The 15,414-nt window shown below is 38.6% G+C and overlaps 1 protein-coding gene across 20 annotated transcripts in view; it reads left to right on the top strand.

The window, feature by feature from the left end:
• CTNNA3 (catenin alpha 3) overlaps positions 1–15,414 on the top strand; it is a 1,911,430-nt gene that overhangs the window by 1,124,773 nt on the left and 771,243 nt on the right. Inside the window, exon 10 of one of the 20 annotated variants that reach the window (XM_055590734.1) lies at positions 2,348–3,007. The exons of the other annotated variants lie outside the window; for them this stretch is intronic. Coding sequence (XP_055446709.1) covers positions 2,348–2,362 — 15 coding nt within the window. The 3' untranslated portion in view covers positions 2,363–3,007. Of the gene's footprint in view, positions 1–2,347; positions 3,008–15,414 lie in introns of those variants that run through there. 20 annotated transcript variants of the gene reach the window in all.

Raw genomic sequence — 15,414 nt, 5'->3', positions numbered from 1 at the left:
TAGCACATTTTCAGACATATTTCAAAACTAGATAATATTCAGTGCAGAACAATTAGGATGACTTGACATGAAGAAATTTGAAAGGGCAAGGAACAGTTTCTCTAGGGAAAGTGAAATGGAAGGGACCTTATATGTGTCTTTAAATACATGATGACCTGTTTTATGGCAAAAGAAATCTAATTATTGAGCAGTTACTTTAGGGAAACATATCTTGGCTAAATATTATAAACTAACTTGTCCAAAGTATCCAAAAATGGAAGCTATTATTTCATTAAGAATAATGTTCTTTGTCACTAGTTGTACTATATCATACATAACTCAATATACATATATGTACATAACCAGGTACATAACCCCGTGGTTAGGGATAGGAAAGAAAAGATTCAATCCCCAAATGGACAGGATGACCTTAGTATCTCTTTTGTTCCTGATTTTGTGACACTAGGTAGTAAGAGATTAACTGAACCTTTAAGGAAAAGACAGAATAAGATTATCTTAGGTTATATAATGCTCTGAAGTAGATACTCTGGCTTCTCAGACATGAATTAGGGCATGCAGATGACTTCTGCTCTCTGCTTTGCCCAAAACTCACTGTGTGGCCCCAGGAAATCACCAGCATCCTTACATGTGATACGCTGAATTTAGATTACATCTATCCTTTCTAGTTCTAGAAATCTAAGATTCTAAGACTCAGTAATTTATGATAGGAAGTTGCTGTTCCTATTTCCTAGCCACCCCCAGCAGCTCAAGCAATTCACCAAGTACTTATGAGTCATCAGTTACCAGGCTGGGACCTTGAGTTGTCATATAAGACACAAATACTATCTTTTAGAAAATGTAATCTCTGAGAGAATAGGAGGCAAAGAAACTTCATTACCCCAAGGGGTGATTTTACCCCAAAAGTGAAGTTGCTGTTATATAAAAACTTTGCTAGTCAGGGTCTCTGCCATAATCACCTCTCCATTATTGGTTTTTTAAAATACTTCTAAAACATAAGCATTTAAGGTTTTTTGAACAAAGATAGCATCCCTGGCCTATGCTGGCACTAAACTAGATTGATCAGAGAGGTTAGATAGGGTTTATAAGAATCTGTCAGTCTTTTTCAAATTCTTCATTGAGTAAAGATTCTCAGATGTGTAATCATTAGATCTCCAAGCCTATGTGCAGAGTGTCTGAAATAAAAAGGAATATTTTAAAAAGACTAGGACATAGTTGTGATTTTGTGGCTTTTGCATTTGTGGGAATTTTTATTTAAATTATACTATAAATAGGGGTTTTATGTGTAAAGTGCCAAAAGTGTTGTTGTGTTTATTTTTGTCATTGTTAGTAGTGGTGGTGCTATTTGCTGGTTTCCTTGCTTCACTTTCACGATCCTGAAGTATCTGGCAGCTCTCCAACGCTGAGTTAGGCTGGGAGGATTGGGTGACTACAATATAATGATTAATTCTTTGTCTTGAGCCATTCCTACTTTCTCTTTAGTCCACTTTGTTCATTTTTGTCTCCTCTGAACTCAAATATGCTTTATTGGTTGAAGAGGGGGAAATTATGTGTGCTGAGGAGACTGGGGAATTTGAAAGGGGCACCACGATATAATTAAAAGAAAAATATCTCATGTTGGCCATGTGACCTTGGAAAAGTCACTTAATCCCCTTTTCCTGACCTATAAATCAGAATGACACATTGGTTCAGTCTATCCTTCTCACATAAACCTTAACGTTATTGTGTATTGAAATCATTGGGAGAGTCTTTATAAAATTGAGATGTCGATGCTTTAACCTAGTTTGTAGGAGGACCTGGATCTTTAATTATTTAAAAAAAAAACCTTTATCGGTTATTTATATGTGCAGCCAAGGTAGAAAACCAAAGCTTTTTAATATCGTTGTGAGGTCAAAATTGAATAATATAAATGAGCTTTAAAGGGATTATTCAAAGGAGCATTTCCCAAGCACAAGTATGAGTGAATTTTTCCTTTTTTTTCCCATGAGATTTTTACTTTCTAGTAACCACAGTGCCTTGCCTGATTGGTATGTTCTGCCCCCTACCAGAAGGAGTCAGAGACAGAACAGGCTGAGATGATGCCACTCGGTTAAGCATGCTTCCAGATTCTAGGCCTGTTATAGTCATGGCACCAAAGATGTGCCTGCGCTTCTGGTTTCCCAAAGGACCTGCATGCATATGTGCTAAGTTGCTTCAGTCGTGTCCGACACTGCAGCTTTATGGACTAGAGCCCTATGGCTCCTCTGTCCATGGGATTCTCCAGGCAAGAATATTTTTAAGTGGGTTGCCATGCCCTCTTCCAGGGGATCTTCCCAATCCAGGAACTGAACTTGTGTCTCCTGCATTGCAGGTGGATTCTTTATAGCTGAGCCCTTGGGGAACCCCCAAAAAGCCTGACAAGGCTCAAAATTACCAGCCTAGACTCATCTGACCTCACAAGGAGATCAGAGGCCAAGAGCTGTTCTTCTCTGCAGAGATGGGACCAGTATTTATGGAGGCCTCTACCTGTTACCTACCAAGCTCCAAGCATTCCAGAAATTATCCCTGGTAAATTTAGGGTCCTTGAGCTTGTTCAAATGTGTGATTTGGTTAGTGCTATAAAGCTGATTGACACTTATCTTTTTAAACAATTTGAGATATGACAGGGTAAGAGTATCATGGGATTTCATTTTATTATTCCATGTCAAAGCTATAAATATTCATACAAAAGTGACTGGGGGAGATTAAACATCTGATAAGTATTAAACAGGACTGAGACTAAAGATTAACCTTTCGTATAAAAGATTAACCTTTTGTATATGATGAAAAATTAATATAAAATATAAAATTAGTACTAAAGACATTTGGTAGAAGAGGCATAAGCTGAATTTGCATGTTGAAGTGACTACACAAGTTCTAATCTTCTATTAAGAGGAACAAAAATTTAACCAGCAAAGAATACCATTTCTTAACGTAACAGAGGAAAGAACATATAGGAGTCAATCCAACTAGAAAAGATTCTCTGGACACCAATGATAATTTTTAAAAATGCATATCTTTAACTTACATAATATAATGACTTAATTTTTCTGTAAGGCTACATAACTCTTGATATCTTTCAGGCTTCTAGATAACAATTTATTATTTACTTTGCTAATTTTAAGCATTCAGTGATCATAAGATATTGAACTGTTATGCAGAACTGTTAACACAAGTTCGAGTACCCAACACGCAGTGAGGCCAACCTAACTGAAATGTCAGAGTTTGGAGCAGAGAAAAGTTTATTCCATAGCCATGAAAAGGGTGGCTCATGCCCTAAAAAGCCCAAAGCTTCCCAAAGGTTTGGGTAAAGCACCTTTAAAAACCAGGTGAGGATTTCATTTTGATATTTGGCAAAACTAATACAGTTATGTAAAGTTTAAAAATAAAATAAAATTAAAAAAAAAAAAAAAAAAAAAAAAAAAACCAACCAGGTGAGGGAAGGCGTTTGCAGGATCTGTGATCAGCTTGTGCACAACTCTCTGAATGGCTGATGGTGAGGTAGAAGGGTGGTATCACAGGGATTGACCTTCTGTTATCAGTCCTTTGGCTCCACAAGGCCTAGGGCTATATGCTCCTGGTCCTTAAGTAGTTAACATCTCCCATTTTTTGGCAAGGGGGAGGTTTTTTCAAATCTGCAAAACAACTCAGGAAATACACATCAAATGCTATCATCTAGGTACTTCAGAGAGAAGCTAAAGCAGAGAATGTGGTGGAAGGCCTCTTGGGATCCTACTTGGGTTACAGAATTCAGTTCAGTTCAGTTACTCAATTGTGTCGCACTCTTTGTGAGCCCATGGACTATAGCACACCAGGCTTCCCTGTTCATTACCAACTCCCAGAGCTTACTCAAAATCATACCACTGAGTCAGTGATGCCATCCAACGATCTCATCTTCTGTCATCCCCTTCTCCTCCTGCCTTCAATCTTTCCCAACATCAGGGTCTTTCTCAATGAGTCAGTTCTTTGCATCAGGTGGCCAAAATATTGGAGCTTCAGCTTCAGCATCAGTCCTTCCAATGAATATTCAGGACTGATTTCCTTTAGGATGGACTGGTTGGATCTCCTTGCAGTCCAAGGGACTCTCAAAAATATTCTCCAACACTACAGTTCAAAAGCATCAATTCTTATGGACTCTGTGGGAGAGGGAGAGGGTGGGAAGATTTGGGAGAATGGCATTGAAACATGTAGAATATCATGTATGAAATGAGTTGCCAGTCCAGGTTCGATGCACGATACTGGATGCTTGGGGCTAGTGCACTGGGACAACCCAGAGGGATGGTATGGGGAGGGAGGAGGGAGGAGGGTTCAGGATGGGGAACACATGTATACCTGTGGTGGATTCATTTTGATATTTGGCAAAACTAATACAATTATGTAAAGTTTAAAAATAAAATAAAATTTTAAAAAAAAAGCATCAATTCTTCGGTGCTCAGCTTTCTTTATAGTCCAGTTCTCACATCCATACATGGCTACTGGAAAAACCATAGCTTTGACTAGATGGACCTTTATCAGCAAAGTAATGTCCCTGCATTTTAATATGCTGTCTAGGTTGATCGTAGCTTTTCTTCCAAGGGGCAAGTGTCTTTTAATTTCATGGCTGCAGGTCACCATCTACAGTGATTTTGGATCCCCCCAAAATAAAGTCTGTCACTGTTTCCATTGTTTCACCATCTATTTGCCCATCTATTTGGGAATCTTGATTCTAGCTTTTGCTTCATCTAGCCCTGAATTTCTCATGATGTACTACTCTGCATAAAAGTTGAATAAACAGGGTAACAATATACAGCCTTGACTATATATCTGGAATCAAGATTGCTGGGAGAAATATCAATAACCTCAGATATGCAGATGACACCACCCTCATGGCAGAAAGTGAAGAGGAACTCAAAAGCCTCTTGATGAAAGTGAAAGAGGAGAATGAAAAAGTTGGCTTAAAGCTCAACATTCAGAAAACGAAGATCATGGCATCTGCTCCCATCACTTCATGGGAAATAGATGGGGAAACAGTGGAAACAGTGTCAGACTTTTATTTTTTTGGGCTCCAAAATCACTGCAGATGGTGACTGCAGCCATGAAATTAAAAGACGCTTACTCCTTGGAAGGAAAATTATGACCAACCTAGATAGCATATTCAAAAGCAGAGACATTACTTTGCCAAAAAAGGTCCATCTAGTCAAGGCTATGGTTTTTCCAGTGGTCATGTATGGATGTGAGAGTTGGACTGTGAAGAAAGCTGAGCACTGAAGAATTGATGCTTTTGAACTGTGGTATTGGAGAGGACTCTTGAGAGTCCCTTGGACTGCAAGGAGATCCAATCAGTCCATCCTGAAGGAGATCATCCCAGGATTTCTTTGGAAGGAATGATGCTAAAGCTGAAATTCCAGTACTTTGGCCACCTCATGCGAAGAGTTGACTCATTGGAAAAGACTCTGATGCGGGGAGGGATTGGGGGCAGGAAGAGAAAGGGACAACATAGGATGAGATTGCTGGATGGCATCACAGGTTTGATGGACATGGGTTTGTGTGAACTCCAGGAGTTGGTGATGGACAGGGAGGCCTGGTGTGCTGCAATTCATGGGGTCACAGAGTCACACACAACTGAGCAACTGAACTGACCTGACCTGACTATATATCAGGAAAGACTCCTTTCCCAAATTGGAATAAGTCTGTTGTTCTATGTCCAGTTTGAACTGTTGCTTCCTGACCTGCATATAGGTTTCTCAAGAGGCAGGTCAGGTGGTCTGGAATTCCCATCTCTTTCAGAATTTTCCGTAGTTTATTGTGATCCACACAGTCAAAGGCTTTGGCATAGTCAATAAAGCAGAAAGAGATGTTTTTCTGGAACTCTCTTGCTTTTTGATGATCCAGCAGATGGTGGCAATTTGATGTCTGGTTCCTCTGCCTTTTCTAAAACCAGCTTGAACATCTGGAAGTTCACAGTTCATGTAATGCTGAAGCCTGGCTCGGAGAATTTTGAGCATTACTTTACTAGCATGTGAGATGAGTGCAATTGTGTGGTAGTCTGAGCATTCTTTGGCATTGCCTTTCTTTGGGATTGGAATGAAAACTGACCTTTTCCAGCCCTGTAGCCACTGCTGTGTTTTCCAAATTTGCTGGCATATTGAGTGCAGCACTTTCACAGCATCATCTTTTAGGATTTGAAATAGCTCCATTGGAATTAAATCACCTCCACTAGCTTTGTTCGTAGTGATGCTTTTCTAAGGCCCACTTGACTTCACATTCCAGGATGTCTGGCTCTAGGTGAGTGATCACACCATCCTGATTATCTGTGTTGTGAAGATATTTTTTTGCACAGTTATTCTGTGTATTCTTGCCAACTCTTGTTAATATCTTCTGCTTCTATTAGGTCCATACCATTTTTGTCCTTTATCGAGCCCATCTTTGCATGAAATGTTCCCTTGGTATCTCTAATTTTCTTGAAGAGATCTCTAGACTTTCCCATTCTGTTGTTTTTCTCTATTTCTTTGCATTGATCACTGAAGAAGGCTTTCTTATCTCTTCTTGCTATTCTTGGAAGTCTGCATTCAGATGCTTATATCTTTCCTTTTCTCCTTTGTTTTTCACTTCTCTTCTTTTCACAGCTATTTGTAAGGCCTCCCCAGATAGCCATTTTGCTTTTTTGCATTTCTTTTCCATGCAGATGGAGAAACTCTATATAGGACTCAGGTTCGTAGCACTGTACAGGAGATGGGGATCAAGGCCATCCCCATGGAAAAGAAATGCAAAGAATAAAAAAGAAATAAAACTAGTCTAGACTAAAACTAGTCTAGCTATGGCTTTTCCAATAGTCATGTATGAATGTGAGAGGTGGACTATAAAAAAAGCTGAGCACCAAAAATTTGATGTTCTGAACTGTGGTGCTGGAGAAGACTCTTGAGAGTCCCTTAATCAGTAAGGAGATCCAACCAGTCAATCCTAAAGGAAATCAGTCCTGAATATCCACTGGACGGACTGATGCTGACTTGAAGGTACAACACTTTGGCCACCTGATGCGAAGAACTGACTCATTGGAAAAGACCCTGATGATGGGAAAGTTTGAAGGTGGGAGGAGAAGGGGATGACAGAGGATGAGGTGGTTGGATGTCATCACTGACTCAGCAGACATGAGTTTGAGTAAACTCCAGGAGCTGGTGATGGACAGGGAGGCCTGGTGTGCTGAAGTTCATGGGGTTGCAAAGAGTTGGACACGACTGAGTGACTGAACTGACTGACTGACTGATGAGGTATTCCCTGGTGGCTCAGCTGGTAAAGAGTCTACCTGCAATACAGGAGGCCTGAGTTTGATCCCTGGGTTGGGAAGATCCTCTGGAGAAGGGAATGGCTACCCACTCAAGTATTCTGGCCTGGAGAATTCCAAGGATTTTATATTCCACGGGATGACAGAGAGTTGGACACAAGAGTGACATGAGAGTGACTTTCACTTTCACTCTCGCTGTATGAGGTATTTGGATTTAGACATACTATGTTTGAGATACCTATCCAATATTCAAGTGGCGGTATTATTTGGCCTTTGATTATGTGGATCACAACAAACTGTGGAAAATTCTTAAAGATATGGGAAAACCAGACAACCTTACCTGCTTCTTGAGAAATCTATATGCAGGTCAAGAAGCATCAGTGTGCAGGTTAGAACCGGACCTGGAACAACAGACTGGTTCTAAATGGGAAAGGGGTACGTCAAGGCTGTGCATTGTCACCCTACTTATTTAACTTATATGCAGAGTACATCATACCAAATGCTTGGCTGGATGAGCACAAGCTGGTATCAAGATTTCCTGGAAAAATATCAACAACCTCGGATATGCAGTAGACACCACCCTTACAGCAGAAAGCAAAGAGAAACTGGAGAGCCTAATGATGTAATTGAAAGAGGAGAGTGAAAATCTGGCTTAAAACTCAACATTAAAAAAATAAGATCATGGCATCCGGTCCCATCACTTCATGGCAAATAGGGAAACAATGGCAGACTTTATTTTCTTGGGCTCCAAAACCACAGATGGTGACTGCAGCCTTGAAATTAAAAGGCACTTGCTCCTTGGAAGAAAAGCTGTGACCAACCTAGATAGCATATTAAAAAGCAGAGACATTACTTTGCCAACAAAAGTCTGTCTGGTCAAAGCTATGTTTTTTTTCAGTAGTCATGTATGGATGTGAGATTTGGACCATAGAAGGCTGAGCATTAAAGAATTGACACTTTTGAACTGTGGTGTTGGAGAAAACTCTTGAGAGTCCCTTGGACTGCAAGGAGATCAAACCAGTCACTCCTAAAGGAAATCAGTCCTGAATATTCATTGGAAGGACTGGTGCTAAAGCTGAAAATCCAGTACTTTGGCCACCTGATGTGAAGAACTAACTCATTGGAAAAGATCCCAATGCTGGGAAAGACTGAAGGCAGGAGGAGAAGGGGACAACAGAGGATGAGATTGTTGGATGGCATCACTGACTCAATGGAATGAGTTTGTGGAACCTCAGGAAGTTGGTGATAGACAGGGAAACCTGACATGCTGCAGTCCATGTGGTCTCAAAGAGTCAGACATGACTGACTGACTGAACTGAACTGAACTGATCATTTGTCCCTCCAAAAAGATATGTTGAAATCCCAACCCCCAGTGCCTCAGAATGTGACCTTATTCAGAAACAAGGTCTTTCCGGACACAATAAGTTAAGATGAGGCAATATGGAGTAAAGTGAAAGTGAAAGTCACTCAGTCGTGTCTGACTCTTTGTGACCCCATGGCCTATGAGGTCCATGGAATTCTCCAGGCCAGAATACTGGAGTGGGTAGTCATTCCCTTCTCTAGGGGATCTTTCCAATCCAGGTGTGCCCCTAGTTCAGTATGACTGATATCCTTATAATAAGATAATTATGAGAAGATAGAGACATATTGGAAGACCTATGTGATAATGAAGACTGAAGCAGTTTTGTATCTGCCAGACAAAGAATGCCAAAGATTGCTGATAAAGCAGCAAAAGTTAGGAAGAGACAAGGAAGGATTTCCCTACAAGTTTCACAGGGAGCATGGCCCTGCCGATACCTTGGTTGTGAACTTAGAGCCCCAGGACTGTGATATAATACATTTGTGTAGTTTTAGGCCCCTCAGTTTGTGGTAGATGAATGAGTACTGAGACTTTGCCAGTGAATTCGGCTAGGTGAAGTTATCCTAGACAGGAACAGTTTCAGTGGGAAAGAAAGGTTAACATCCTGATTAGGGTTGGTTCAAGAGAAGACAGAAGTGGAATAAATTGGGAGCAGTAAGTATAGGTAAAAGTTTAAAGCAGTATTTCTAAAAAGGAAAAAGGAACAAAGTGTGGTGATAGCTAAATGGAGATATGAGGTGAAGGGAAGAATTTTCTTCTTTTCTTTCTCCCATTCCTCCCTTTCTTCTCCTTCCCTTCCCTTTCCTTATCATTTACTCTCCCCTTCTCTTCCTCCTCTCTCCCACACTTCCTTTCTCCCCCCTTCCCATTTTTTTCCTTCTTCCTTTTTAGATGAAAATGTTACCACATGATTGTGTGTTGGTGGGAATAATTCATTAGAGAAAAAGTTGATTTTGAAGGAAAGAAGCAACAATTGTGGGATGAATATCCATCAGAGGCAAAATGGGATCTAATACATACAAGGAGACCTGGTCTTACCTAGAACTGAGATGAAAAAAAAAAAAAAAGGTATGTGTATATATATACACATACCATATATATATATATATATGGTGTGTATGTGGCCATGCATATGGGGTGGTTGTGGTGGTGAATAGATGTGAAGAAAGTACATATACAGATCTTTTCCAGTTGCTTCAATGCAGCAAAGAAAAAGCAAGTTTACTTGCAAAGACCAAGGAGAGTGATAAGAGTTGTTAAAATTTAAGGAGAGAAATTAAAATGAGTGGGAAAGTTCCTAACAAATATAGTAGGATTACAGGTTTACACTGAATGTCATTTTGAAGTTGGTGGTCATGAATCCAGAGAGACCAGTCAGTAAATTTTATGTGTTTTGTTATTGTAAAAAATGTATATTTTAATTAATTAATTAATCAATATTCTTTAGCTACAAATGAGCTTCCCAGGTGACTCTAGTGGTAAAGAACCCACCTACTAATGCAGGAGACATAAAAGAAATGGATTTGATCACTGGGTCTGAAGATCCCTTGGAGGAAGGCATGGCAATCCACTCCAGTAGTCTTGCCTGGAGAATCCCCATGGACAGAGTAGCCTGGGGAGCTATAATCCATAGGGTCACACAGAATTGAACACCGCTGAAGTGACTTAGAATGTACTCATGCACAGATACCAATACCACAGATACCAAGTTTTCTAAGGAAACTTAAGAAAGCATAACTTGATATTATATTGTTGTTGCTGTTCAGTCACTCAGTTGTGTCCAACTCTTTGCAACCCCATAGGCTGTAGCATACCAGGTTTCCCTATCCTTCATCATCTCCTAGAACTTGTACAAACTCATGTCCATTGGTCAGTGATGCCATCTAATCATCTCTTCCTCTGTACCCTCCTTCTCCTGCCTTCAATCTTTCCCAGGATCAGGGTCTTATCCAATGAGTTGGCTCTTTGCTCAAAGTATTGGAGCTTCAGCTTCAGCATCAGTCTTTCCAATAAATATTCAGGCTTGATTTCCTAACCTTAACCCAACCATAACATTACATTTGAGAATGTAATTTACTCATGAAGAAGGTTGCCAGATAAAATATAGAACACCTTATTAAACTCACTCCATTATTCTGCTCTGGAGAATTCCATGGATTGTATAGTCCATGGGGTTGGCAAAGAGTCAGAAACGACTGAGAGACTTTCACTTCAGTAAACTTGAATTTTAGGTAAACAATAAATAACTTTTCAGCATATGTTACCCACTTCTTAAAATTCATGTATTTTCCATCTGCAAATGTAGAGGTCTCTTGTGATGACTAGACTTATTCACTTTGTGTTGTGTATAAATGGTGGTCAACTTACCACATTTTGAATGGCAGTTTTTGAAGCTGAATGATTTTTGTAAGCTAATTGCTGGACTGAATTTTAAGTCTGCCAAATATTGATTTAACTATTTAATTTTTTCACTAAGAAATAATAAGAAATGTTGATACACTGAAATGTCTTACCTTACTGCTCATGCCGTATCTTTGGAAGCATTCACTGCTGGCAGTCTCTTAGTAATTTTACATTAATCTCTTCAGTGATAAATGCAGCATTAACAGTCTTCAGCCTAATAAAAGTCCTTTAGCAATAGTGGCCAAGTTATGCATAACTTTTCTTTTGGTGCATTTATCTAAAACCTAGAGACAAAGCAGTATTCTTCTTTCCCAACAGACTTATTTTTCCTTTCTTATAAAGTTATTTTTGACCAATATATAAATTTTATGAGGACTAAAAAGGAAAATGGCATTAAATTCTTAAATTAAGAGAATTGAAACAAGTGATATGAATAGTCTTTTAGGACTTATCCAATTGTTTAGCACTGAGAAATATATATGTATACTGATTCAGTTGGTTCTTAAATAACAATTATAGTTATTTATTCAGTATTTTCTATGTACATGGCTCTATATTGAATATTTATAATAAATTCTAACAAAAGCATAATTGAAACTCATGAGTTCATTCAACAAATATCTGTTGCACCAGGACTTGGAAATTATAGTGAATAAAAGATACAAAAGTCTCTGACCCCATTGAGCTTACATTTTAATGGGCAAGAGGCAATAAAAATAAATAAATATTTAAGACAGATTCATGTTGATGTACTGCAGAGACCACAACATTGTAAAACAATTATCCTCCAATAAAAATAATAAATAAATGAAGATAAATTAATAAGGAAATGAATAAGATATTAAATGGTGAGAAATTCTTTGGATAAAAATAAAGCAAGAAATGAGGCTATCAGTTTGAGAAAAGGAGCTTAAGGAAAACTTTACTCACATTTGAGCAAAAACCTAAATGGGATGAAAAAGTGACACGTGGTCATTTGAGGGGGGAAAAAAAAATTCAGCAAGAGTTAGAAGCTTGTACAAAGGCCCTGTGCTCTGTTCTTAATTGCTCAGTCATATCTGACTCTTTGTGACCCCATAGACTGCAGCCTGCCAGGCTCCTTTGTCCACAGGGCTTCTCCAGGCAAGAATACTAGAGTGGGTTACCATGTGCTTCTCCAGGGGATCTTCCCAACCCAGGGATTGAACCCAGGTCTCCCGAATTGCAGGGGATTCTTTACCCTCTGAGCCACCAGGAAAGCACAAAGGCCCTAGGGAAAAATTATGCCTAGTATGGTGAATAAAATGTCCCATGAGTTCAGAGTAGAGCAAGCAAAAAAGAGATAAGGAAAAAATTAGGTCAAATAGAGGAGGTGGTACCATTTGGTCATGGTAATGATCTTAGCTTTACTCTGAATGAAATGGAAAGTCATTGAAGGTTTTGAATAGAGGAATAACCTGATTTAACTTTAATTTTGAAAAGAGCACTCTGGCAGTTAAGAATAGACTTTTAGGTATCAAAATACCTGTGACATTTTTCACAGAACTAGAATAAATGATCCTAAAATTTCTATGGAACAGTAGAAGACCCCAAATTGCTAAAACAATCTTGAGAAAAAAAAGAATAAACCTGAAGATATCAGCCACTCAGATTTCAGAATATACAACAAAGCTACAGTATTCAAAGCTGTATAGTACTGACACAAAAACAAACACACATAGATCAATGGAACAGAATCGAGAGTCCTGAAATAAAACCATGCTTGTATGGTCAATAAACATATGACAAAGGAGGCAGAAATATACAGTGGGGAAAAGACAGTCTCTTCAACAAGTGGTGGTAGGAAAACTGGATAGTTACATCTAAAACAATGAGATTAGCACATTACCTCAAACCATATACTGTACAAAAATAAATTCAAAATGTATTAAAGACCTAAATGTAAGACCTCTTAGAAGAAAACACAGATGGGACACTATTTGACATAAGTCTTAACAATGCTTTTTGGATCTGTCTCCAAAAGCAAAAGAAATAAAAGCAAAAATAAACAAATGGGAACTAATTAAAATTAAAAACTTTTGCACAGCATAATGAAAAGACAGCTTATGGGATGGGAGACAATATTTAAAAATTAGGGATATGAGATTAAGAAATACAGACTACTATGTATAAAATACGAAACAAACATTTTATAGCATAGAGAATAATAGCCACTAACTTGTAATAACTTTTAATGAGATGTTTTCTGTAAAAATACTGAATCACTATGCTGTAAACCTAGAACTGGTATAATATTGTAAATCAACTATACTTAAAAAAATAGACTACTGTGGAATAGATGAAGATGTAGAAAGGCAAGATTGAAGGCTGTGTTAAGAATCTGGTGAGAACAATGTGTTAATCCAGGGCGAAAGCAGAAAAGATAGTTAAGTATAGTTGAGTACTGAATATATTTTGAAAATAGAACTGTAAAATATTTGATTTGTTGAGTGAGAAGTATAAAAGAAAGAGGTAAAGTTGACTCTATATTTTGACCTGAGCAACTGGAGGGCCAGGAGTAGTTATTAACTGAAATGAGGAAGATTGCAGGAGGAGTGGTTTTATTAGAGACAATCATGAATTTTGTTTTGAACAAGATGAGCTTATGTTCCCATTAGCCAAGTAGAGATATCTGGGAGACAGCTGGACATTGAAGTCTGGAGTTTGGGTTGTAGATATAAATTGGGGAGTTTTATTTAAAATTGTAATAGTGATTATTATTAAGAAGTTATTATGAATAACCAATACTAATCATCCTAAAAGATGACGCTGTGAAAGTGCTGCATGAAATATGCCAGCAAATTTGGAAAACTCAGCAGTGGTGCAGGACTGGAAAAGGTAGGTTTTCATTCCAATCCCATAAAAAAGCAATGCCAAAGAATGTTCAAACAACCGCACAATTGTACTCATCTCACGCGCTAGCAAAGTAATGCTAAAAACTCTCCAAGTGAGGAATAAACATGGTAGACAGGGGCTGCTGCTGCTAAGTTGCTTCAGTCCTGTCCTACTCTGTGCGACCCCATAGACGGCAGCCCACCAGGCTCCCCCATCCCTGGGATTCTCCAGGCAAGAACACTGGAGTGGGTTGCCATTTCCTTCTCCAATGCATGAAAGTGAAAAATGAAAGTGAAGTTGCTCAGTCGTGTCCGACTCTACACGACCCCGTGGACTGTAGCCTACCAGGCTCCTCTGCCCATGGGATTTTCCTGGCAAGAGTACTGGAGAGGGTTGCCATTTCCTTCTCCGATTAGACTGGGGAGAAACTAGCAAATAGCAAAACTAATCAGAAATAAGACCTAGATTTGAACGCAGGACTATGTGGGGCGGGGTGGGGGTGGGCATCTGATTCCTATGGCTTTAAACAATATTCTGCATGGCCACATTCTGTTATGGTGATTATTAGTGTGTATTATTTCAAGGCCCTAATCCATTTCTAGGGAAAAAAATTAGAAAAAAAATTCCAATTAGTGTCTAAGATACTTCAATGAGTTAATATTGCTCAAAAAGAAAAAGTCCTATAAGATAAGGAGAAAAGTAATAGATATTAAGAGCTTTAGTTTTTATGTTGAGCATTATGCCTGGTTCATTATAGATAATATTTAATGCTCATTTTAGATAATATGTTCCCCATTTTGTAGAAGAAGGATTTGAAGTCAACAGAGTTTAACTACTGTCTCAAGTTCATTTGTTTTTATAAGTGTCAGAGTTGAATTTTTACCCAATTCTCTCTGATACTTTCTACTGTCCCACATTTCATTATCCATAGCATCTTGACTCTAATGAAGAGAAAACTATTACTGCAGAAAGGAACATTCAAAAGTATAATAGGTGTACACAGTAACTATTTTATAGAAAAAGTAAACTCTTCACGTGGCTTATAAAACTAGATTATAGTGCCCATAAGACATGCTTGAATTTTTAATTTAGAATAAATTTTCTGTGCATTCAAATTCTCTTATCAGGTGTCCTTTGTAACCAACAACCCGTTTCTGAGATGGCAAGTTTGTCCCTGATCTTTGCAAAGCTCAATCCAATAACGTTTCTTCACCATCACAATTCTGAGAGCTACAGCACTTTGAAGGTTGTTGCTCATGGATTATGGAGAAGACCCCACCTACCCTTAGGATTTAAACTAGGAGTTCAGAGCCTATCACAAGGTAGCCTATCCCAACAGTCTCATGAAGCAAAATACATAGTTAAAAGAATATCAAATAATATTTTAGGAATCTCAATACACTGGTGCCTTAAAGTATACAAGTAAACAGAGAAAGAACTTCTTTACTATTTTAGCCAATGCTCAGTCACCAGGTGTGTGGGCAGGGAAGGTCCTCGAACCCAAATAGATGGGCTAATTCTC

The sequence above is a fragment of the Bubalus kerabau genome, chromosome 1 (genome assembly GCF_029407905.1).
Source record: "Bubalus kerabau isolate K-KA32 ecotype Philippines breed swamp buffalo chromosome 1, PCC_UOA_SB_1v2, whole genome shotgun sequence".
Lineage (NCBI taxonomy): Eukaryota > Metazoa > Chordata > Mammalia > Artiodactyla > Bovidae > Bubalus > Bubalus kerabau.
The sequence above is the reverse complement of the archived record's forward strand: the minus strand, read 5'-3'. Positions and strand labels throughout refer to the sequence as shown.